At 37.5% G+C, this 24,803-nt stretch overlaps 1 protein-coding gene across 1 annotated transcript in view; it reads left to right on the top strand.

The window, feature by feature from the left end:
- Positions 1–19,928, top strand: part of DENND4A (DENN/MADD domain containing 4A) — a 29,759-nt gene extending 9,831 nt beyond the window's left edge. Inside the window, exons 7-30 of the mRNA XM_010190879.1 lie at positions 176–234; positions 897–1,041; positions 1,587–1,762; positions 3,497–3,597; positions 4,202–4,420; positions 4,666–4,811; positions 7,971–8,104; positions 8,771–8,906; positions 9,276–9,482; positions 9,577–9,705; positions 9,956–10,100; positions 10,891–11,010; positions 12,143–12,299; positions 13,245–14,334; positions 14,699–14,882; positions 15,325–15,419; positions 16,512–16,687; positions 16,786–16,938; positions 17,141–17,351; positions 17,605–17,859; positions 18,199–18,316; positions 18,998–19,160; positions 19,638–19,702; positions 19,792–19,928. Coding sequence (XP_010189181.1) covers positions 176–234; positions 897–1,041; positions 1,587–1,762; positions 3,497–3,597; positions 4,202–4,420; positions 4,666–4,811; positions 7,971–8,104; positions 8,771–8,906; positions 9,276–9,482; positions 9,577–9,705; positions 9,956–10,100; positions 10,891–11,010; positions 12,143–12,299; positions 13,245–14,334; positions 14,699–14,882; positions 15,325–15,419; positions 16,512–16,687; positions 16,786–16,938; positions 17,141–17,351; positions 17,605–17,859; positions 18,199–18,316; positions 18,998–19,160; positions 19,638–19,702; positions 19,792–19,928 — 4,521 coding nt within the window. The remainder of the gene's footprint in view (positions 1–175; positions 235–896; positions 1,042–1,586; positions 1,763–3,496; positions 3,598–4,201; positions 4,421–4,665; positions 4,812–7,970; positions 8,105–8,770; positions 8,907–9,275; positions 9,483–9,576; positions 9,706–9,955; positions 10,101–10,890; positions 11,011–12,142; positions 12,300–13,244; positions 14,335–14,698; positions 14,883–15,324; positions 15,420–16,511; positions 16,688–16,785; positions 16,939–17,140; positions 17,352–17,604; positions 17,860–18,198; positions 18,317–18,997; positions 19,161–19,637; positions 19,703–19,791) is intronic.
- The last annotated feature ends 4,875 nt before the right edge of the window (positions 19,929–24,803 follow it).

Raw genomic sequence — 24,803 nt, 5'->3', positions numbered from 1 at the left:
GTACTTTGCCTGGTTTTTATTGAAAGGTACTCCTTACAGTGCTGTACTGGGCTATATGAGGTTCAGCTAAGTTTAAATTTTCTTTTTACAAGTTCTTTGTTATAGTTGCATGATTTCTAATATATATTTCTAAATTTCAGAACAAAAATAATGTATTTAAAAACCTTTTTTGCAGCTCTCTCCGCATGATAACCTGATTCTTAGCCAACCTGTGTCTTCACCCCTTCCGCTGAGGCAAGTAGCAGTATCTTCTGTTGAATTGGGAAATGTGCTCTGATTCACACTGCAGAAAAGATTTGGTACTTTGAGTTGTAATTGTGCAAGTTAACTTAGCTTGTCTGGTGCCTTCTGTAGCTATGTATCTGAGGTTTATTTGTATGATTAAACCTGTGCCCTGACAAGGATACATACCTAAAGAGCAATAGCTGTATTTTTTCAAATGTCAGTGGTTTTTGATGCAGAATACAGATTTTAGATCCCCTTACTGGGAGTTGGTACCTGGGCTCCCAAGAGCTTTTGTACTGCCAGGTAATTGAAGGAGTTCTGTGGCTGTCTGAACCTTCCTGTCTCTGTGCAAGGGAATGATTAAAGAAACATGCGTTGTCTCCCTGTAAATTGCTTCTCGGCAAGAAAAATCATCATGCATGTGTCCTGAAAATAGTCTGGAGTGATTGAAGAGACTCAAGGAACGATGGTGAATATTGGGAAGTAACCACTCTGCACTGAGCAGTGAAGTGTACCAGCACTCTGCCTTGCAGTCTTCTTTAAAATTAAGATTTGCAGATTTAAGTTTGTAAAATCCTATTCCAATGCCTTGTCTTCTGTTTTGTCATTGAACATTTCTGGGTTTTATGGTCCCTTGTAACTCACCCCTCTGTTTATATATTCTGTGACAGTGGAGGCAAGTTTTCTACACTACTTCAGAATTTAGGACCTGAAAATGCTGTAACTCTACTTGTATTCGCTGTGACGGAACATAAAATTCTCATCCATTCATTGCGACCTTCAGTCCTTACCAGTGTGACAGAGGCATTAGTCTCTGTAAGTAACATTCTTTTAATCATACAACTCTGAGTAAAAGAAAGATGAAATCTAAAATTAACAGTATTGTTGTTAGGCTTAAAGGTTACTTAAAAATAATAATAAAAATAAAGATCATTAGAGAGGAAAAACTCATGTTGCTAATGACATCTCACAAAGAAGAGAGAGTAACTGTTGTCGGTTCTTTCTGTGTAAATATTGTAAATAAGCATCACAATGCACTGAATAAGAGTTGCTAGTTTTCCCAAATAGCACTGCATTCCCTATTGCAGAAGACTTTTAAACGCATGTGATTTTCTTTTGCTACCTCTACTAGATATAGTCTTTTATATTGAAGAGCTTTTTTTCTGCAAATTAAACACATTGAATTTTAGAGAAATTAGTGCATCTTTTAATTTAATAATCTGCATTTAGATATTCAGTAACGGTTATCTGCCATGTTGAATAATTTTGAAGTGGTAGCTAATGAAGTGTGGTTTATACTTGCATAGACTATATTATTATACATGTTTAACCTATGTTTTGGTCTCTGCATATTTTCAAAGATGATCTTTCCCTTCCACTGGCCTTGCCCATATATTCCTCTGTGTCCCTTGGCACTGGCTGATGTGTTAAGTGCACCGTGCCCATTCATAGTGGGAATTGATTCAAGATACTTTGATCTCTATGACCCTCCACCAGATGTTAGCTGTGTTGACCTAGATACCAATACTATTTCTCAGTAAGTATTTATGTATCATATTTTTCCATGTTAAGTTTGTAACTTCCTGTTTTCAAAAGCAAAAACTAGCTTTTTGGCAAAACTTTGGGGGATTTTGTTTGCTTTAAACCTCGGGACATTCTAATATCTCATCTTTCTTGAAGCGAGTACACCAGAAATGATAGCTCCTGTTCAACACAGAGGTACAATCCTCATGGAACATTAGTGCCTTTTATTCTATTTCATTAAAATCTTACTGCACGCATTGGCACATTTCCTGGATTAACCATATTGTGTCTCACTTCATAGTCCCTGGAGGAGAACAGTCATTTTTATTCTTCATGATTAGCTTTCTTAGTGTTGAAAAAATTCTAGCATATTCGCATGGGCATCTGCTTGAAAATTGGAACAATTAAGTCATACTCCATATCAGTATGAAGTGTAGGAACTTCATGTTGAGAATTCGAGGTGTGAACCTTCATGGGTGAGAGAGTCTTAATTAAGACTTAGAATCATGACATCGTTAACAAACTGAAATAACAGTATTACAGTAGTTCTTTCAGAACTCAGTACTACATTTTTCTGTATTACTGATTATCTAGTGTCTGAAATACAAGTAAGGGACAGCTGTGCACTGCTAAAACTGTTGTAAAACAGTTATGATATTCAAAACAATCCTTTATTTGCTTGTGATGATGTGATACAAAAATAGACAGAAGAGGGTAAGGCTTCAAATTCAAGATTCTAAACCATGAAAAATTAATTAAACTTATGTTTCAGAATTAAACCTTTATTTGGGTATAATGCTTAATATATATATTAGTATATACTTAGTGTAACTTCTCAAAGTCTTTGCTCAGTGATCTTTCATATTACCCTCCTGTTGGTAGCAGTCTTTCAGCAGTCTTCCTTCTTTAAATTTTCTTATTTGTAAGTTTATGTTTGCTTCAGTAGTTGTGTGAGGATTTAAAGAAGATTGCATATTTTAAGTATTTGTAAATAGAAATTTTTGTTAAGGATTTTATGCTGATACCAACTTTGTATTGCAATTCAGCTCTCAAGTTTTTGTCTAATTGTCATGCATATTAATTAATGGAAAGTAATTTATTTCCAGTTAGTTCTGTTTTCATTCTACCTTTAGCTGATTTTTCTATACATTTTCTTATTCTTATCAGATCAATTCTGCTTTGTTGTATGGGAAAAAGGTGTCAAACAAATGCTTGCAATTCTTGCAGCTTTGTGACCGTTAAGGTATTGAGGTTTGCTGGTGCCCTCTGTTGACAAAGAATGTTGTCATTTTTTCCCATCATGAGAATGATATAGTTGAGTCCAAATCTATACACACTAAGCACAAGTTACCATATCAGATTGATTTCAGGTTACTGCGAGCATTCCAGTCATTACCTCCATCTTAATTTAAGTAATTAAAGCTCAGAATGTAGCATGAGTGGTGGTCACTTGTGCAATGGCAGGTGCTTAATACTAATAATCCATCTCTTGTGAGTTGTTAGTGAATTGATGTCAGTGCTAAAGGCTGTGGCTGCATCATCATCATCCTGAAATGTGGGGCATTGGTGATCAAATCTCCATACAGTGAATAAAGTTTCACTTTGTTGGTTTGTTTTCAGTCCCGTTTTAATGAAGCAAATTGTGTTTGTTCTCCCATTACTGTGGTGGGATAAAAAATTCCTCTGAATTCAGTCTTATGTACACATGCTTATTCCAGTGTATACTCACTTTTACTTTTCCTTTCAGAACTGGAGATAAGAAAGCTATTGCATGGAAGATCTTACCAAAGAAACCTTGTAAAAATCTGATGAACACTTTAAATAATTTATATCAGCAGCTGGCAGAATGTGAGTAGGAAAGTACATAGTAAGATTTACATTGGCTATAGTGTGCCACGTTAATAGATAAATATAGCTAATTAAATATGTTCTGAAGTCACCCATTACATTAAACGTAATGTTTTCATACAGGACAGGAAAATCTGTGCTTTAAGTCCAGAGATTTGAACACATGTAGGGGCTTTTCAGGTGGAGAAGGCTTCCACATATATATGTACATACACCTATATATATCTCATGGTGCTTGAAAGATATCCCTTTGCATTGATGTTATTCTCCTACCAAAGAAAGTGCAGAGCTTTTATGAGAAGGAATTAGTAAAGCAAAGAGTAGGCCAGGACCTAATGAAGACCTTCTTTCTGTTGCTGTAGTAACTAATGCACTGAAAAGGTAAATGTGTCTTACTTTTGGTATTACCCAGAGATACATGAGTTGTATAAGGTCAAGCTGAATCATTGTGGCATGTCGTGGCTGAATTTAATTGCATATATTTTAATCTCTTTCAAACTATTGAGTGCAGTAATCAGTGAATCAAGTAGAATAAAGAATTGTTTTACTAATATTGGGTAAAAAATGATAATGTGAAACATTCTAATGTTGTTTTTGTTCACAGTGCAACAGAGACCAAGAGAAGATGCATTAATGGAATTGGCAATGAATGACTATGACTTTAATTCTGGGAAGAAGCTGCATCTGTTAGATTTGGAGATCCAGGAAGCATTTCTGTGTTTCATGGCCTCAATACTAAAAGGTTACAGGTCTTATCTCAGGCCCATAACGGAGGCGCCTTCTGAAACAGCCACAGATGCAAGTTCCCTCTTTGAACTGCAAGGTGAAGAGTCAGAAACTCGTTTTATGTGTATTAATTTGTTATTTTATATGCTCTCTCATTTAAAGACTAAAAACACTTGCAGTGTTAGTGTTGGAAATGGTGGTAGTGATATAAGTGGAGAAAAAATTGCATAGCAATAGCAGAGATTACAGAAAGGCCATTGCTCAGTAATCGAACGCATGCTGACTTCTGGTGAGGGCTTTTCTGGTTTAGGCATTCTTACGTGCTTCTGACTTCACTTCCAGGTTTCCTCAAAAGTCGAGATCGCTCACATCAGAAGTTCTACACGCTGATGACCAAAACTCAGATGTTTATTCGCTTCATCGAAGAGTGTTCTTTCGTGAGCGATAAGGACGCAAGCCTTGCCTTTTTTGATGACTGCGTAGATAAAGTAAGCATGTCTTCATGTGCATGTGATTTTGTAGCTTCTGCTTTTGGTTACATTACGTGATATAGTACAAGCAGAATGTATTGAAGTGCTAGTTTATTTCTATTTTTTCTTTTACTTCCTCTTTTCTAGTCACTGTAGCCTTCCATTTTCCTCTTCTTGGTGGGTTTTGTTTCATTTTCTGCTTCAAATTTGTCAAAGTACAAATAAGATATCATGAGAAGAAATTCAAGTGCTAATTTTCACATACATGTAAGCTTCTTAAACACTGGCACATGATAATAACTGTAATATTCTGCCTGTAAAGTAGCAACTTTGAGGTTCTCTATCAGAGAATTATATTCCTTAGATAAAACTACGAGCATTTTAATGGATTGTGTAATAGTTTGTGCAGCCATTTAGGAATAGGGTAGATGAGCAGCCCACTAAAAGATACAAGGCAGTCTCACTATTTTTTAGTCATTATTAATAGAAGGTTCCTTGATTTTTTTTTTAATTAGCTTTTGAAAATTCATTGTATTTCCAAAGGTGGTCTGCAAAAGGATTTTGCTTGAAATTCTTTTCACGTTAGGTTTTTTTTCCAGAAGAGCTGAACTGAAACCCACAATCCTATATCACTGCTCCTATTGTAACATGAAATAAGTTTTTATTAATATCACAAGAAATTCCACAGCTATTTGTCATCTCACTGGCTACCTGTAATGCTGTTCTGGGACGCTGATGTTTAAGTAATGTGCGGTTGTCTAGGATTTCCTGTAAAGTAGGTCATCTGCTGTTTGTTCCACAGGAATTAATACTGGAGACTATGAAAACTGCTATTTGCACTTTCTGTTTATGGCTATTTCTGCTTTGAAGGTGCAGGAGAGCTAAAAGGAGTTGTTTTGAAAACAAATCTTTAAGCAGTTAACTTTGAGAGAAATAAAAAGGCATCACCTAATGGTATTTAATGCTCTTTATAGCTTTTGCTAGTCTCAATATTTTATTACGAGTGGTTCTCGAAAGTGTGCTTCACAGTTCTACAGCGTGAGTTGCAGGTATTGGTGGGTTGTAAATTGATTTAATTACAAACATTTCTGTAATGTTCACTCGATTATCTTATAGTTCAGTTAAAAAACCTTCAACACAGCGCTTGCTTTGCTGGATGGCAGTGTTTAAAAATAGGAGATCTTGTAGACAGGAACTAGAGCTCTCCCCAGGATGCTCCACTTTGACCAAATATCAGATTCCAATAAAGTGAATATTTATATCTGTATTAATGTCTTTCAGCAGGTGAAAGCAGTACCTGAAAGGGTGCATGCAAGAGTGATGTCATGGGTTCAGCGATGATACAGCACTTTCTTGTGGGTGGTTGTAAGCCACTGGGTTGAGACAAATTTTATGTACTGTGAAATTAGTTATCTATAAAGTATAAACTAAGCCCTGCCTCAGATAATTTATAAGAACAGTTTAAGCTGAAGAGTAGTCTCTTCTCCATGTTGTTTTATCCTAGGCAGCAGCAGCAGAGACTGTAATCGATTACCCGTTTTGTCTACTGAAAGATATGGTTTAATGGTCTGGAAAGTTCACGGTTTTTTCAGGAATTCAAAGATGATCTGAATTCAACATATATTTAAGCTACTGGTTTTATTGCATTTCACTGGTGAAGCTTGTAGCTGTGGAGGTTTTTACATCCTTAGGAGTATTTAAATTGTCAAGCAAGGTTCCATTTATTTCTACTTTTCAGGAGCCATATGTTCTTGCTACTTGGCTGGTTCATTTGTTAATGCTTTCCATCTGTCTCATGCAGTAAAATGTGTAATTAAGAACACCTCTGTATGTTTATCAAATTTTAAATATTCAAGAATTGTACTGAAACTACTTCATATATTTCTACCTCACTGGAGAGGAGAGAACTGTGAATATGCTTATTTTTGTACATTCATTCTCTGTTGCTAAACTCTCACGGCATGAAGAACACGCATCCTTGGGTTCCACAGGTTACTTACTCATTTCTTTGAAGTAATGTACCATGTGGCTGTAATTTGGTTTCCATTTAAAGCATTTAAATAGTGGCTAGAAGTGTAAACTGTGACAGTATTTGAGCTGAACACTGGGGCTATCAGTATGTGACTAAAAAGCACATTCTGTGTGTTAGGAAGTAAATAGGTTTTGACAGTGCCAGCTCTTTGGGATGGAGACGTGGCCCATGCCACAAGCAGAAGCAGTGCTTATGAGATGTTGGAGCAAAGACAACTGGTGACAGAAGGTCAGAAGCAGAGCAGTACAAATACCAGTACAAATAGCAAGTAAATGCTCTCAGGTGGACAGTAATACACGTTATATTTGCTCTGTTCCCGGTGGCTTCTGTAATGCAAACAGTAGCAGTAAGAAGATTGTCATATTCTTAAAGGCTTGTCTGTTCCTTTTCTCAAAGGAAAATAGTTCATAGTTTCCCAAAGTCTTGTTTGGAGTGGCCAAGTTTTGCTTTGGTTTTTTGTTTTTGTCTCAAGCAACAGAATGAAATTCTTTCAGTAAAATTGCTGAAAGATTCCTGAGAAAATTGCAGCTTTCTCGCACTTGGTCCTGCAGTTTGATGCTTTGAGATCTACCTGGAGCCTTGGAGTTCATCTCTGCTGCTGCCTTTAAAGCAGGGGCACGCATTTTTATTCCATTATCTCTTTGACTGCATGTGTGTTTCTGAAATCACTGCTAACTAGCATGACCTTAATGACTATGTAAGTAACTGAAATTGCTAGATAGTGTTGTTGGGAGAGTCTGTATGCATCTGACAACTGGATAAAGTTTGTCATTGTTTCCAGTGGTTAAAATAGAGGTGGGAAAAACAGCTTTTATTTTCTTATTTGAAAATAAATTTCAAGTTACTGCTGCAGTTGGAAGCATGGTTCTAGAAATGGTTTTCAGAAAGATTAACCTCTTTGTACCACTGCTTATAGTATTTACCTGCAAACAGTCAATTGAGAGTATATCATTAAACATCAATTATTGTGTCAGGGTGAAGTTTACAAAAATGTTGCAACGCTTTCAGTTGTGAATATAACTGTGCCAGGCATCCTTACTTTTGAGATGCAGTCCTTTGGTGCTGATACAGACTTTGCCCAGCTTTAATGGCAGAAAATACACCACCACTAGTAACTTCTTTTTCTTTTAATGTAACTTCTACAGGTAGATATGGACAAAACCGGGGAAACACGACTTATAGAGCTGGATGAGTCATACAAGAGCGAGCACACAGTTTTCATAACACCCCCTGAGATCCCTCATCTGCCAAATGGTGAAGAGCACCCTCTACAATACAGGTAACCTAAGGACACGGTGGGATGCTGCCTTTACAAGCTGCCTTGTAGAGTTTAATTTCTAGGTTCTTGTGATAGCCATGAAGTACAAGTAGAAATGTGTACGTAAAATGCCTGCTGCTGCTACAGATAACGGTAAAGGTTCAGATACTCTTTGGAAAGATTACATTTCAAAGAATCACTGAAAACTGGTGTTACTAATTTAGTAATTATGTCAAATGAGTTTGTCTGTTGGTTTCTTCATTAATTCTGAGAAACATTTTTAAATCTAATTTTTTAAGATAGTTTGATATTGTTCGTATTGATTTTTATAAACGTTTGTCGTGTGATGCTTGTGAGGGACTAAGCCACACAGATTGTTTGTATTAACTAAAATCAATACTAATGTGTTTGACACATTAAAGACAATGCTATGAAAGCAAATGTATTTATAATTGAAGTTGCTTACACTGAAATAACAGGTGAAGAGACTGTTTGTGCAAGCTTATGAAGTCATGCAGATAGATTAGTAAACCACTTTGTCAACAGTGGCTTAAACGGTTTACTTTTTTGTTTTCTGTTTCCTATGTAGCTTGTAGTGTAACTGTGTAATTGATTTCATTTGCTGCGATGTGACATGTTTGCTTTGGAGCTGGCTTAGAGGAGTTAAGTGACACATTTCTTTTACAGCTATAATGGATTTCCAGTATTAAAACTCGATTTGTTTGAGCGACCCGAAGGATTTCTCACAGCACCAAATAACAAACTGTCCTCAAAAGCCAGTAGTCCCAACAGCCCCTCGCCAATGTTCAGACGAACTAAACAGGTACTTGCTGTTATTCTTGTAGCATGAGGTACTTTGGATTGATACAATGACTATTAGCAATGCTAATTGGTTTTTTTGGACTAACTTTCAAATATTTCCTACCAAAAATGCAAACCAAAAGTAATAGACATAAATTTAAAGAAATGCAAGTTTTTAGGTGGGGAATATTGCACAGCAACTGTTTTTGGTATCACTTACTCTACTTTCATTTTCCATTCTATTGAATATGTTCATATTAATTTTGCAGTTTCTGTAGGTATAATGATACATGTTCAGGTTTTAACATGTAAATATAAATAAAATAATCTTTACGTAAATAAATAGAAATATATATAAATATACATAAATAATCTTTGTGATTCTTTACAGGAAATTAAATCCGCACACAAAATTGCAAAGAAGTACTCATCCATACCACAGATGTGGTCCAGGTGTTTGTTACGGCACTGCTATGGTCTTTGGTTCATCTGCCTGCCTGCCTATGTGAAAGTGTGCCATTCCAAAGTCAGGGCTCTGAGAACTGCGTACGATGTGCTACAGAAAATGCATACCAAAAAAATAGATCCACCTGATGAGGTAAAAGAAATCAACCCCAGCGTTCCAGACATAGCCCATGGGTTTTATTGACTAGAATATGTGCTTGACTGTATTTGACTCTGTGTATTTTCAGGTTTGCTACCGAGTACTCATGCAGCTGTGTGGCCAGTACGGTCAGCCTGTGCTAGCAGTGAGAGTGCTTTTTGAAATGCAGAAAGCTGGTGTTGACCCTAACGCTATTACTTATGGCTACTACAATAAGGTAAGGTTTTTTTAAGCAAGAGGGAAAAATTGCATTTTTATCCAGGCAAATAGAAGCAGACAGAATAAGGGAGCAGTTCAGGTGTATTTCTGTCATTTTTAGTAACTGGAAGAAAGACAATAATTGTGTTGTCTTTGTTTTTATAGTTTTACAACTCTATAACTGTAACCTCATTTGGAATTAAGTTAATAATTTCACACCTGACTATTCCTTAGGATGACTTTATTTGACTTTGATATTTCCAAAATAGGCTGTTTTGGAAAGTACGTGGCCTTCAAGCAATCGAGGTGGCTATTTCCTATGGATGAAAATAAGAAACGTTGTTTTAGGAATAGCACAGTTTAAAAAAGCATTGAAAAAGCTGCCCGCAAGCACATCACATACAGCAATTCCTGGTAAAGTATTCACATCTTTTTTTTTTTCACTTCCATGCTGATAAGAAAATAACTTCAAATAGCTTTCTGTTGTGAATTTGATAAAATTCATTTAGAGGGAGGACAAAAGTACTCTTACATTACTTTCAAAAGAGCAGTTGTTTGGGTTTTGGGTTGGTGGTTTGGTTTTTTTGGTCTTTGAATCCCAAATAGTTTGTTCTTTATTTATTGTATCAGCTCTTCGTGGAGACAAAACTTGAACCTGAAATCCATGTGATAATTATGTGAATGTTTGCAGAGGGGTTTTTTTCTGTGTGTGGTGTTGGTTCTTTTAATCTTATTTTGCGAACAGACTCATGGTTGCTACTGCGTTGTTTCAATATTTTTACTTTCCAGAGTAAAACGATGAGAATTATATGCGTTAACTCATAGAAACATGCTATGCTAAAATGAAACTCTGTTTAGATGCATCTTAGAGTTCTTGAAAAGGTGTGACATTTTGTTCAAATAAAGCAGGCAACAGAATCCAAGACAAGCAGTGCTTTACTACAGTATTAAAAACAAACAACCCATGTATGCTGCAAATTACCACTTCAGTTTCATCCTGTAGAGCATTGCTTCAATGGTTATACTGTAGAAGTAAGCCAATCATTTTCCTCACTTTTTTGGTGGTAAGATGTCCACTGTTAATTGGAATCTACTTCATAAGAGGTCTTTGAATTACTGTGGATATTCAATTTATTCTGTTTAACAATATCACACTACTAAATACCACGACCATCTTTGTTCTGTCATTGCCCTGTTACGATAGGGGGACTTTCAGATGTTGGCAATAACACATCGTTCAAAGAAGAAGCCAAGCAAGGGAAAACTTGTCTGCAAGATATACAAGAACAAAAAGAGGACAAGAGAGAGAGTGACTCCAGTTCTCGTATGTATCTTGTGAATGCAGATATATAGTTCATTGTGGATAAATGGGGATTTCAGCAAAAGCTAAGTGGGGCAGCTGACTTTTTACAGTGAGTGTATGTGATAATGCCAGTTTATGCCCATGCCTTAAGTTCTTTCCTCTAAATGTAATTTTCTGGATGTCTAATTGTTTAACTTCTAAAATTACAGTTCGTTTTCCCCTCCTCTGTTTCAAATAAGTGATAACAGGAATATAAAGGCTTAATGCTAATTACAGCTTAATGTTTTTGTCTTTAAATTGCTTTATAGGCATAATTTGCAGGACAGTCTTTTCTACCAGTCTGTTTTCTTTATAAATCCCATAAGAGAACAGCTGAAGTTTTGCAGGTCTGTGAGAGCAGGTCTAAATTACTCAGCTCCCTGGAACTCTCAAAATTTAGGAGGTGCAACAGAAATGAGAAGGACTTTGGATTTGCTGTGGACCTGGGGTTTGTTTTTTTCAGGTTTTACATATGCTGCTCATGATTCCCTTAACTGCAGTTGAGCAGCACAGGCTTTATGCAAGCATATAGCAAATCAGATTGTGTCATAAAAATGTGTAAGTACTATAGATTCCCGTATACATAACTGAAAATACTCTTTATAATTAATGTTCTCCTAACAATAACAGTATGTAAATTTTTTCAGTGCACTTTCCTACTATTTGAGTTAACTATGCCCTTGTCAAGGGGACGTAATGGTCAGAAGTCACGGTCATGGGGGTAGTGAGATCTGTATGAAGACAGGCTCATTGGCCCTGAGCTCTTGCAAAACCAGGAGAAAATACCCTTACTCTTATCCTTTGCAAGTGAACAGGGGTGGTCTTAGTCTGCACAACCACCATACATTTTGATATGCAAGTGCTGGTTACTTGGACTCTGTACAGAAGCTTGTGGAACTTCCAGTTATAAAAGTGATGCCAGGAATTAAATATTCCTAGTTCAGTTGTTCCAGCCTGAAAACCTCTGCCCAAGTAGATACCAGTCTGTGCATCATAGGGTGTATATGACATGCTCTCACTTAAGCCTGCATAGAGCATCTAATAGGTAATGGAAAGCTGAGATTTAAATCAAGTTGCTTTGATACTAAAATGCTGTCTGTCCTTTTCAACTTAGTGTCAGAAGTGGAGAGCACAAAAGGGAGTGGTGACTGCCTGCCTAAGCTGAATTATCAAAGCTCAGATAATGACAAAGCTGCTTCCAGTATAGTGCGGCTCAACGGTACAGTTGACAATACGGTAGCGGAAGCTAGCACAGGTGAGTGGAAGAGAAAGTAGATTCTGATTCTTGTGTAGTTTTGTGTGTGTGTGTGTGTGTGTGTATGTATATACACATATATATGTATCTCTTTCATTTCTAACAAGAGCTTTAAGTAGTGTGCCTGAGTTCTTTTGTCCACAAAACTTAGAGTATTTTCTTACTGTAGTGGCAGTGGCCGATGAAATTTGTGGGAGCAACTTTGTGGGAGTGAGTTCAGGTTAGAATCTGCATATGCTGTGTCAGGGAGAAATCTGAATATTCTGCATTTCCAGATTTTGTTCTTGCGGTTGCTTTTGTTTTGTTATCTGCTTACAAAATCCCAGGTCTTGTTTTTTCCTTATAACCTCCAGCGACAATAAATTCCTTCAAGATGGGCAAGAGGTTTCTATGCAGTACAATTAAAAGAAACTTTGAGGCATTTTCACAAGTCCTCAGTGCTGTCAAATCTGGTTGTTGTTATAATACTTCCAGCTGTGCTTGAAATACTGTAATATCGTACTTTTAAGTCGGCATATTTATGCTGTGGAAAAACTATGAAAATTTCTCTGATAATGACTCCTTTTGTTGTCTCTATTTCTGGTTCAACAGGTTAGAAAGCGTTGCTTTTTTTGCCATTTCCTAGCTACCTTTTCTGTCCCTAGCTTTCAAACCTCTTAATAACAGATTATGTCTCCAAAACTAAATAAGTCTGAGACTTCTCTTGATGGTGTCTCTCAAAGTGCTCTTGAGTTGTATGATTTGACTCCCTTTTAAATGCTTTTTTGTCTGACCCTCCCTAAAAGTTTTGGCCATGGTCAATTCAACTTTTCAACCACTAGCACAATAAATAGTGAATTCCATTTCTTAGTGGTTGTAAACTGTTTGAGAGATGAGAAAAATTTGCATTCTTTTGTAATTTTGCTGAGTTTTCTTGCATAGCAAGAAATAAAACACCTTATTTCATCTGGTTTTCAGAGAGTTCTGTGGGATTGCTGTTTACATCATCTTTTGAGGATGCTGCTGAAGCGGAAGTTATAAAAAGTAAATCCTTAAGAAAGAGACATAAAAGTGCAGTAGAAGCTGACTTAAGGGAGATACCGTGGGAAAGCAGGAACCGTACCCTGAGTGGAGATGGCTTAGTGGGACTCATGATAAATAGAATAAATCAGGAAGCAAACCCTGGAGAAATTGTTGAAAAGTTAGGAGCTGATGCCAAAATCCTATCTAATGCATTACAGAAAAGCATAAGGCCAAAAACTCTTAATATCAGAACTTCCTCTTTAGAGTCTAAAAGAGAGAGCCTGGAGAAAGAATCTAGTGATGAAGATGCAGCTTTTGATGGCAGTTTCACTGACAAAACAGAGTCTCCTGTTATCTTTGATCTGGAAGACTTGGATGCAGAACCTGAAGCATCTACAGCAGTGAAATCCTCCAGTGAAAAATCTAGAAGGCTGCAAAGAAAAAGCAGCTTTCCAGTAAAGCCAGTTGAAAAGACAGATGTTGAAACCGGATTTGATCCGCTGTCCCTGCTGGTTGCTGAGACAGAACAGCAGAAAGAGGACGAGGAGGATGACGATGATAGAAGTGTTTCTACTCCATCTGCAAGGAGAGATTTAGCTGAAGAAATAGTCATGTACATGAACAACATGAGCAGCCCTTTGTCAAGCCGTGCCCCGAGCATCGAGTTGCAGAAACCCTACGATGACAGAAATGCTAATAAAAAGAGCCCAACAATAATCCAACCTTGCAGGAGGTCCAGCCTTCCCCCAAACTCCCCGAGGCCGTCTGGTATTACCAAATCCAAAAGTTATCATGCAAAAAGTGAAGAAAGGCCAAGAGACAGGCTTTGGTCCTCCCCAGCTTATTCCCCAATCAGCCCAGCAAAGGAACAGCCACAGGATGCAACCAGCGCGCTAACGCTTGTGTCTTCACCGTCATTCAACTTGGATACGCTGCTGACTCCGAAGTTTGATGTTCTAAAAAGCAGCATGTTTTCTGCTGGAAAAGGGGTTGCAGAGAAGGCTAGCAAGTGGTACTCAAAATTTGCAATGTATGCTGCATCCTCAAAGGTAATTTTTCGTATTTATTCGTTTTCCCCTCACAAAACCAAAGTTCCTATAAATGAAGGAAAAATCTTTGTCAAGGTTTGATCACTGACTCTTACGTGATGAATCTCCTATCTGAATGACACACATCCTGGTGGAGTATATGCACTAAGTAATTCTCATCATGTTTGAAGTGCTGGGACCCCAACTTTATTGTCTTGGACCAAACAAAACTTGTAGTGTGTTGACAGGGCAGAGAAGACTGTTCTGCCTTCCCTTACTTACCTAAAGAAAAAAAACTGAAGCAAAGAAGGTGACTGCCTGTTATTTTCAGAAATATTTTTGCTCTCCTTGCCTTTTCTCAGTGGAATTTGTTTTCTTCTCTCAGGATCAAAATTCAGACCGAGCAAGTGTTTCATCTCTTGGAGCTCTGGACTCAGAATCTACTTCTTTAACTGATGAAGATGTCTGCAATGATTTTGAAAGTGCTTCTCCTCAGGAGAATACCACTTCAGAAATTAAGGGAATTGGCCTCAGCAGGACAAGCCTGGAAAGCTCAGCTTCCCACGATGGCTCATCAAAACAGTTTGACCAGTGTGGTAAGTGCATTGCATTTATTGATCTGAACAAAAATATTCCAGTTTTCTATAAGCCAATATTGAAGCTAATTATCAAACTTTATAGAGTAGGGTCAGGGATATCTGCAGTCACAAATTCCCTAGCTTTTGTCCAGACAAAGTGTGGGTATGAATTACTGCATGTGTAAAACTTGTTTCCAAGCTACCAACTGTTGTAAAAGAAGAAAACTGAACATATGGAATTTCTATGTTGGTAGATTTTATTTTTGCCGTTGTTGGTGCTGGGCAGATGGCAGCCTCACACTCCAGCTTCACGTTTCTCTCTGAGTATATCTGGTTTGTTGCATCTTCCATCACACGTTTTATAACTGCAGGATTGTTTGACCAGAAAACCATGTTCTGAATTACTAATACTTTGTGTTTCTTCTGTTCATAGGTTCTCTTTCAAAGTTCCCTTTACCTGATAAATCAGAGTTGATATCTTCTTGCAGTACAAGTAGTACCAGTGTGTTTCAGAACTACGCTATGGAGGTACAGGATGATTTATTGATTTAAATTGATGCGTAAAAGCCTATGTCTTTAAATATAAATGCTATCTGGATCTCTGTTCAAGTTCAAAGCTTAAAACTAATTCCCTGAAAGATAGATAAATATTTCTGTGACAGAGTAGGTTTCATTTCAAATCCTGCTCTAGAAATGTCTCTATTGCTGCCACATGTTTTGATCCTTAAAGCTGCAATTCTCAGGAGTTTGAGGATTGGATGCCATGGAATTCGCGCATCTCAACCCCTTGTGCCACTAAATTTGTTTAAAGTGAAAATATCAAGACTTAAATAGCACTATACATTTTAAAAACATGACATATATAACTAGCTATTTCTTGTTGTAGCTTCTAGTAAGATTTTGCTTTTTGCTAGGACACTGCTTTGGGGGGGCTGGTTTTTTCCTTTTTGGGGTTTGGTTTGGTTTCAGTGGATTTGGATTAGTTACTGGTCACTTGCATGGTTTTTTTTTCCCCCTTCATTTCTATTATACAGGCAGTCACTGCAGAAAAGTGTTTAAATTCTAAGAATAATTTATGTAACTGCATAAATATTCCTGTACTATTGTGTTGGCAAACACATTGCAAATAACGGGTTATTGTTAATAAAAATACTATTGAATAACTGGCTGGTTTTACTCTGGGAAGCCATGAAAGGGTCACCAAACCCACTTAGCTAAGGTATATTTATTTTACAAGCGTAGTTCCAGATCCCAGCCTACTACAGTAGAACAAAGACCTGTATTTAATAAATTTTTCAGACAATGTTCATTCCAGTCTTTTACCGTATCACTGTATTTAATAAATTTTTCAGACAATGTTCATCCCAGTCTTTTACCATATCAGCTGTCTGCTAATGCAGTTTGGATTAAAGATTTAATAGTTGTCCTGAAATACACAAGTTTAAGCCCAAGTGTTCCAGCTTAAAGCCTGGTAACAGATACGTGGCTGAACTTGAATGCAAGTGCTGAGCAGTTTCATATAAGGGCAGAGATTTTGGCTGTCACTTTAACTACTTTGTAAAAGAAGAATAGTTTAAAAGTCAAGTGTAATAGCAGAGTTCTGTTATCTGCTGTATGCAGGTCCTCATCTCGAGCTGTTCACGATGTCGAACTTGTGACTGCTTGGTTCATGATGAAGAAATCATGGCAGGTTGGACAGCGGATGATTCAAACCTCAACACCACCTGTCCATTCTGTGGCAATTTATTTCTGCCTTTTTTAAGCATAGAAATCCGAGACCTTCGGCGACCTGGACGGTAATAACATCTGAATTTTCCTCAGTTTTGAATGCTCATAATTGAAGTGGGTTTTGTTTGGTTTTTTAGATGTTATTAAGCTTTTGCTTTCCCTGCAGTTATTTTCTGAAGTCCAGCCCTTCGACAGAAAACATGCAGTTCCCATCACTTTTTTCAAATCAAAGTGGGAAGTCCTGTAACACCACAGCTACCGTTGGCCTCGCTACATCCCTAATGTCTGTTCAAGAGGACATAAATTCAAATTCAAACAGGTAAACCTGCATTTTCTGCACAGAAATTACTCAGGTTCTCTGTGGATGTGCATGTGTGAACATAAATAAATTAAGACACACTCTGAAGAGGAGAAATTAATTTGAGAGAGGATCTCCTTGCTGCCTCTCCTTTCTCTTGATAAAACAAAAAGCTGAGATTCTTAACTTCATTTTCTTTCTTTTTCTTTTGGTTTTCACCTAGCAAATCGAAGCAGCATGACAGTGTTTGTGCCAGAAGTATCCAGATCCCCTCAGGAAGAAGACAAAATACCTCTGGGTCAGAATGTACAAGTCACCCTGTAGCAAGAAGTATCAGTACTTTTGGTCCATTGGAGGAAGATGAGAAGGAAAACCAGAAGATCAGCCATATCATTCCTACTGGTAGCCTCCCTGCTACTTTGCAAGGACCAACAGTGTGTAGTTTTTCTACCTTAAATGTCATTTTTTTTAAGTGTGCGATAGATTAGAGAAATGTGAAACAGCATTAATTAGGAGAACAGAATTAACCATCCCAAATGACAAGAAATACTAGGGTTTATTATTTAAACTAGCATTAGTTGTAGCTTTTAGACATTGATGTGTCTCTTAGGGAACAAAAGCATTCGTAAGACTTTGTAAAGTTTGTTAACATTCCAACTAATGGCATTTTTTTCTCTTTTATGATAGGATTCCTTGGGCCTAGAATGGCGCTTACCTAGTCCTGATCCTATAACAGTTCCTTATCTCAGTCCTCTGGTGGTGTGGAAAGAGCTTGAGAGCTTACTTGAAAATGAAGGGGATCATGCAATAACAGTGGCAGACTTTGTCGATCACCATCCCATTGTGTTCTGGAATTTGGTGTGGTATTTCAGACGCTTGGACTTGCCCAGCAACTTACCAGGATTAATACTTTCTTCTGAGCACTGTAATAAAAACTCCAAGGTATGAAATCAGATGCTTGTTTTCCTATATAGGATATCATTAGATAATTCAGTACCTCTTAGGAAGAAGTTAAGTTTCTAGTTGGTTTTATTGCAATTTGATGACTAGTTGAGCAGTAGAAAGAAGAGGAGGTTATGTTTTTAGGACTGTAGGAAAATGTGCAAAATACTCATTTGCTACCTCACTGGGTCAGATTTAGTTTTCTTTAGTTCTACAGTAGTTTTAATATTAAAGCTTTTTACCATGAGGCCTATAGATTTGACAGTGTATTTTAAATACGGAAGTCCTCTGTCATGACTTTGTAATAAAATATCTTCATGTATGCATTCTCCTGTTCAGATCCCACGAAACTGTATGTCGGAGGACAGTAAATACGTTCTTATTCAGATGCTATGGGACAACATGAAACTGCATCAGGATCCAAGGCAGCCTCTGTATATTTTGTGGAATGCTCAGAGTAAGCTTCATTTCTTGTGGCTTTTTGTGGTGTTTGGGCTTTTTTTTAAAGCACAATTTTCATTTTAAGCAACTGAAGACTGTTTTGTAAAAAGCTGTCTTTGTGGATACTTCACGCAAGATACATAACTGGTTTTTGATCATGCTGCTTTTTGTCTTGCAGGTCAAAATCGCACTCTTTTGTTTGAGAGTGAGTGTTAAGTTTGGTGTTGCTCTTCTAAGTTTGTGTGACTTGTTTTGGGAGGGAGGTTGTTTGTTTAGCAGTAAACTGCTCAAACAAGTTTTATTTTCCAGCTTATCTGTTTCAAATCATTGGCCAGTATCTCCAGTGGCTTTTTCTTTATTGGGAAGGGAGGAATAAGCGGGAATACGTTTCAGTGATGCACTGAACGTGTATTGACAGTTCATCCCCTTCGCTTGTTTTCTTATTTTTAGTATTTGCTTACTAAGAATTTTGTTGCCAGTGTTGGATCATATGCCTGAAAATAGCTCATGACCCATTACAGCTGCTGAGTTTGTTTCTTACGTTGATATTATTTTGACTTGATATTTATTGTTCTTTGTTCACTCCATATGTGTCAACGTTTTCACAGTTTACACAGCCCCCCGCCTTTTTTTAATAACTTTCTGCTTGCTACACCAAGAATATATTTATTCTTACAGCGTTTCTAATGTTTTTCAGCCCAGAAGTACCCAATGGTCCATTTATTGCAAAAAGATGATGACTCTTTTAATCAGGAGCTCTTGCGAAGTATGGTGAAAAGCATTAAGATGAATGATGTGTACGGACCAATGAGTCAGATATTGGAGAGGCTGAACAAATGGCCACATATTAAAAGACAGCGGTAAGAATTACAAACACGCCTAACTGGAGCGAGGTTGGACAACAACAAGGCTATTATAATAGGAATTATATTTTCTTAATGTGGTTTTTGAAGAAAAAAGCACTGGTTTTCAGCAGTGTTCTCAAATTTCTCTCTGTTTGGTAAATTATGTTGTTCTTTGTGATAACTTTCACAAATTTACTGTAGAAAATAATTGGAAAAAAACTACTTTTCACTTTTTCCTCTCTCCTTTACAGCCACCTCCTTTTCTTCTTACCTCTGAATGGTGAGAAGTCAAGTAGGGAGTGTGCATATTTGTGTGTATTTTTGTTATTAAATGTTAGTTATATATTAGCGGGGTTTTTTTTGCAATCAGGAATTAGGTTCAAAATGCCACTTTTTAAAAATAACTTTAAATGCTTCAGTCTATTTTTAATATAGGTTGTTTTGTGGTTTATTATTGCAGTACATAAATGACATTTCTTCTTATACTTTCAGGAGCCTTTACAGAGAAATCCTGTTTCTTTCACTTGTCGCCCTAGGAAGAGATAACATTGATATAGGTACGTTTTAGAAGTTATTCAAATAAGCATAGAAGGTGAATGCATGCAGACTAGTTTTACACATAGAAGTTGTTCTTCTGTTCCTGCAGATGCTTTTGACAGGGAGTACAAGATGGCCTATGATCGTCTCACAGCTAATCAAGTGAAGAATACCCATAATTGCGACAGACCGCCAAGTACTGGAGTGATGGAATGCAGAAAGATTTTTGGAGAACCGTATCTTTAAACGTACCTGGATAAAGAGGTGATATCAGTGATGTGTACCTGTGTAATATAACCACTTCAGTCCCAAGGAACGTCTCAGTGTTCAGTGTTCAAGAACGCGTGTACGAATGCGGTGCGGCAGGAGGCCTTGGAAAGATGAGGCCGATCTACAGTTGTGGAGATGGACAGAGTGAAAAATGGGCCAAATATTCTTTTCCTGTCCCTCGTCCTTTCTGCAAATCAGCGTGGAGAAAGGAAGATTCTAAACCAAATCAGTTCTTTAACTTGGGACAACATATGGCAGTTCCCTTCTGAAAAAAGAAATAAATTAAATAACAGGTGGACAGAAACAATGCACTGAAACTAATGTGAGCGAAGTAAATTCTTCAAAATCTATTGTTTACATAGAATATTCATGATGTTATGAAGAGCATACAAAGTTGTATTATACATATTTTAAATTGTTTATAGTAAGTTGATATTTTTTTAATTTTTTTAAATTACTGGAGTGAATTTTAAATGGACTTGCTGCATAAGCAATACAGTGCTTATTTTTTTTGCAGTACACTGCTATTTATAGTAACTTGTCCAGTTACTCTTTGAAGAGTGATTTGTTTTTAAAGCAGAATAGGAAATGTTAACCTTCACCTAGAGAGTACTCCAGGTACAGGATTTCTCTCATGCACACATGGAAAACGTGTTACCACAGCAATCAGAAGGAAGGTATGGTCAACTTCAGTAAAACTCTACTAATGAACACACTGATGTCTGTAAAACACTTCTGTAGAAATCTTCTCTTCCTCTCCTGTTCCCTTCACTCCCCACTCTGTAGTAAAGACAAAGCGTGTGGAAGGGTCCTACAGGTTATTTTATGGAACGAGTCCATCTCTGTTGGCATTTGTTGACGTGACCTCATTACAGATGTAAAAGGAAGCAAGTGACAGCCTGCAAGAAGTAATTTCATACTCATGCGGTGTTTAGAGTCTTGGTGGATGTGTTTGAAACACACTAAATGTGACACATGCATAATGCTAATCCAAAGCTTTTAACTAAAGTACGTACGGCAAACTCGCTACAGGGAATATATAGGGAATGTAAATTATTGGGGCATATTGTGCATAGTTCAATGTACTTGGAATGTTCAGTCTCTGTTTCACAGGCAAAACATGTTGGGTTTGTTTTTTTTCTGTGAAGACAAACGCTATGTCAGTCCTTGTGGTGGAGCCATGGCTTTTGACTCATGTCTTGTTCTAGAGATTTTCAAAAATGTTCTGTGCTCTCACACATTGCAACTCCTCACCAGAAGGTAGGCTGCAGAAAAAACACCAGGAGTCTTGTATGGAGGCGGGAAAACAGACATCGAATTGTATAAAACACCCTAAACAAATTAAACCGTGCTTTAACAAATAGCTTTATTTTAAGTAATCCTAATGGTTTTCCAATTCTAATTTTTTTTTCATTGTTGCTGTTACAATATTTCTAAATATTCAGCTGTTACATTAGATTTTATATTTCGGTCTGCCTACCAGCAGGTATTTTTAAAAATACCTCTTGAGTTTGTAAGTGTAAGAATACAGCAGTGTTTAGCTAGGCAGAAAGGAGATGAACTTTAAAGCTCACATTTACTTTTTTAGATGAGATAGTGAGCCTCTCAGAGGCTTAAATGAGAAGTAATGCTGCTATGAAGCTCTCTGTAACCTCCTCCCAGACCTGTGTAAAGCAGTAAGAAGATGCTGCCCTAAGGAGAAAGGATTTAAGATGTGTAGAGCTGCAGGTGTTTGCTGATGCTGATGCTAATTGCAAGATGCAGTCTTGGATACAGCTTTCATTGGGTAATACCTCTTCTCTAATTTGCTGCTAATTACGTAGCTGACCTTTTTGAAAGTATCCCCTCACCCTGAGGTGAAGCTAGCAATGCTACACTTACCAACATTTTTCACATTTAATTTATTTTAACAATTTGTGATGCTGTCTTTTGTACTGCCACGCTTGTAAAGTATTCCTCGTGCATGAAATAGAGCGAATTTTTTTCACCCAGGCCCACGGTAAACAGTGTATCAGTGTAGGGTGGATACACACCCCCTTCATTCTTAACTCTGGTGAGTTATTTTTTAACATAGTCATTGTAAGTACCTATTAGTGTGCATGTATGCTCTGCTCTGTACAGTAGGTACGCTGTATTTACCAAGTAAACGTTGCATACAGTAGTTGCTGTGTATATAAACCCACGTCTGTGCTGTGTATAAAGTTCCCAGCTCTTTGCAATTGTTTCCCCCATCATTTACCACTTGGGGCAGCCGCTGTTTCATAGGACCTTCAAGCCATGAAGGAGGGCAAGTGCTTTTTCCAGAGCTGCCACGGTGCATTAGAGGACTGAGCTATGAAGAAAGCTTCACGTTTCCCATTCCAGCCTGGCCAGAAGCGCCCGAGCCCGGTCTCTAACCACCCCTCACTGCAAACCGCGCGTGCCAGCACAGGGACAGACGCAACGCTTGTAAAACACGGCCCGCTTCCTCCGTTCTAGCCCCTGCTTCATTGTAAGTACTTCCAACAGACTTAGAAAGCCAACGAATCTGCCACCTCATTCAAATATCAAGAGTCCTGCCAGTATTAGCAGCAGAGTACATCCCTTACCCTGGAAAGGATGGTACAGGCATCCTTCAGACAAAAATCCTTCCTGTGTTCTTGCATCCTCACTCCCGAAGCATTGCTGATGCTTATTTGGGTGTGCTTTTAAATTACTGCATCATGCTCATCAATAGTTCATCAAGTCAAGTCATTATACTTAATGAATTGTTTTATAAAGTCTGTTGCAAGTCAGTCCACTGTAGAAATACTACGATAAAATGTAGTTGGAGTAGTGATATACTTTAAGTGGGAAATCTTTCCTCATTCAAGTCATAAGGTTCAAAATGTAGGTCCTGAGGTGGATCATTTTTAAGCATCGTACAATTCAGCGTTGTCACAGTTTTCAGATCTCACTGTCCTTTATTAGAAAAGCAATTTGAGTATATTTTCCAATACCGCAAAGATGGATAAATAAAATATTTAAGACATATTTTCGATTGAAAATTTTGTATGAACTGAATTTTCTCCTTTTTGTGTACTAAATAACGCTTATGTCCAAAACCTGAAACGGAGGTTTTACAGTTGCAGTGCAATATATATTTTGCTTTACTTATGGTTCCACTGGAATAACTATTGGAGATGAAATACTGAAATGTGAATAGGAGTTGTGCTGTTTCTCTGACACTGCTGACTCCCATTTTGAGGTTTGCTGTTGGTACAGTTACAGCAGATGAATTAAAGACTCCCACTGGCAAATTAAATGATTTTTGTACCCCAAGAAAGAGAAAATTCCTGCCTGTAAAATCTTTGTGTAACAAATGGGAGATGCAAATAGTACTGAGAGGGGTGTTTCTGGATATTATCTGGGATTTTAAAAATGGTACTTTGTTAGTCTGCAAGCAGCACTTTTTAAACGAATGGTTGTAGATTTGTAAATATGTAACGTCGAAATTTTATTTACCAAAAAAACCAGTATGTTGGATGTCTGCTTTGGTTTGTAGTTCCTTTCAAATATGCAAAGTCAGTGTTCACGATGTTAAGGTTGTTTTTTTTTCTGTCTCATCCAAAAAAAAGAGAAGTTTTACAGTGAGTCAATAAAAAGCTTAAAAACTTTCTGGTTCTATTTTCATTGACATTTTATTAGATGGATTAGAATGACAGAAATGTCTGCGACTCTTAACTACGTTGTTTGCTCGCGTGAGGAGTTGTTAACAATAAACCCTTCCTGTTTGTCGGTGGCATTTTCTCATAGTGGATGTGTAGAGACAACAAAACCTAGTGCTGGATACAACAGTCTGGAAATTCAGAGGTTAGCATCAGGATGAAAACAAAACTCGAGTAGTTCAACTTCTTGTTGCTACTTTGGATTCCTGGTTTTAGTTTTTTATTATGGTGATGTGGTATCCTAACCCCAGACCCATTTAGTCTTGGTACAGTGAGACGTAAATCCATAAGACACCACGCTTGGACTGGTCACATGTAGAGTAAATTTTAGGGATTATATTGCAAGATCAGATACAGATTTAAGAGGAGCCATAGGGATAGCTTTCAGGATTGCTGTGCACTCAAATCCTCTGCTTGTCTGCATGCATTAACAACTCTTACTGCATCACTTTTTCCTTGAAAACCACAGTATTACATTTCCCAGTCTTAAGAGCATCTCCTCTGCAGTGCATTGCGTGTTCTTAGAGGTGTGTGTCCAGTGGTGGATGCTTTATAGCAGCATTCACTGAAAAGGTGAAAACTACCTCTGCCAAGCGAAGCCATGGCAAACCACCTGCAGCACAGAGCCTGGGAGCCGCTGTGCTGATCGCTGTTCTGCAACGGGAGGGAGTTCACTTCTGAGATGCAAAACGTGTGTCCACACAGGGACTTTAAGCAGAGTAGTTCTGTAAAGACAAGCAGGTCTGGTTCTGTTCCCACTGCAGTAAAGTTTATTGGTTTCCCTGAGTTTGAACAGTTTAGTGAGTAATTGGGAGTGTGTTCCTGAACATATTTCTATAATGAGTACATATTCTGTGCTGAAAATCAGCTCCATTAACTTGAGGGGATCAGCCATCCCGAAAACCTCATGCGTGTGCATCATCAGCCTTTCCATGGATGCTTAAACATGGATTTTATCTGATATTGGTCCCTTCATTAGCTGATCATTTCTGATCCTAAAGAAAAATAGTAGAGGCTGACATGCCACTTGAGATGTATTTCTTCAGTATGTTAAAGATATTTTCTTCTCAGTAAGTTGGTCGTAATTCTGGTTGCTAACCAGAATAATTCTGGAGTAGAACAATTGCTACCTCAAACCCTATTGATTTTGGTGTGTGTCCAAATG

Source organism: Mesitornis unicolor, unplaced genomic scaffold, assembly GCF_000695765.1.
Source record: "Mesitornis unicolor isolate BGI_N332 unplaced genomic scaffold, ASM69576v1 scaffold10778, whole genome shotgun sequence".
Classification (NCBI taxonomy): domain Eukaryota; kingdom Metazoa; phylum Chordata; class Aves; order Mesitornithiformes; family Mesitornithidae; genus Mesitornis; species Mesitornis unicolor.
Note: the sequence above shows the minus strand (reverse complement) of the source record. Positions and strands in the feature narration are given on the sequence as shown.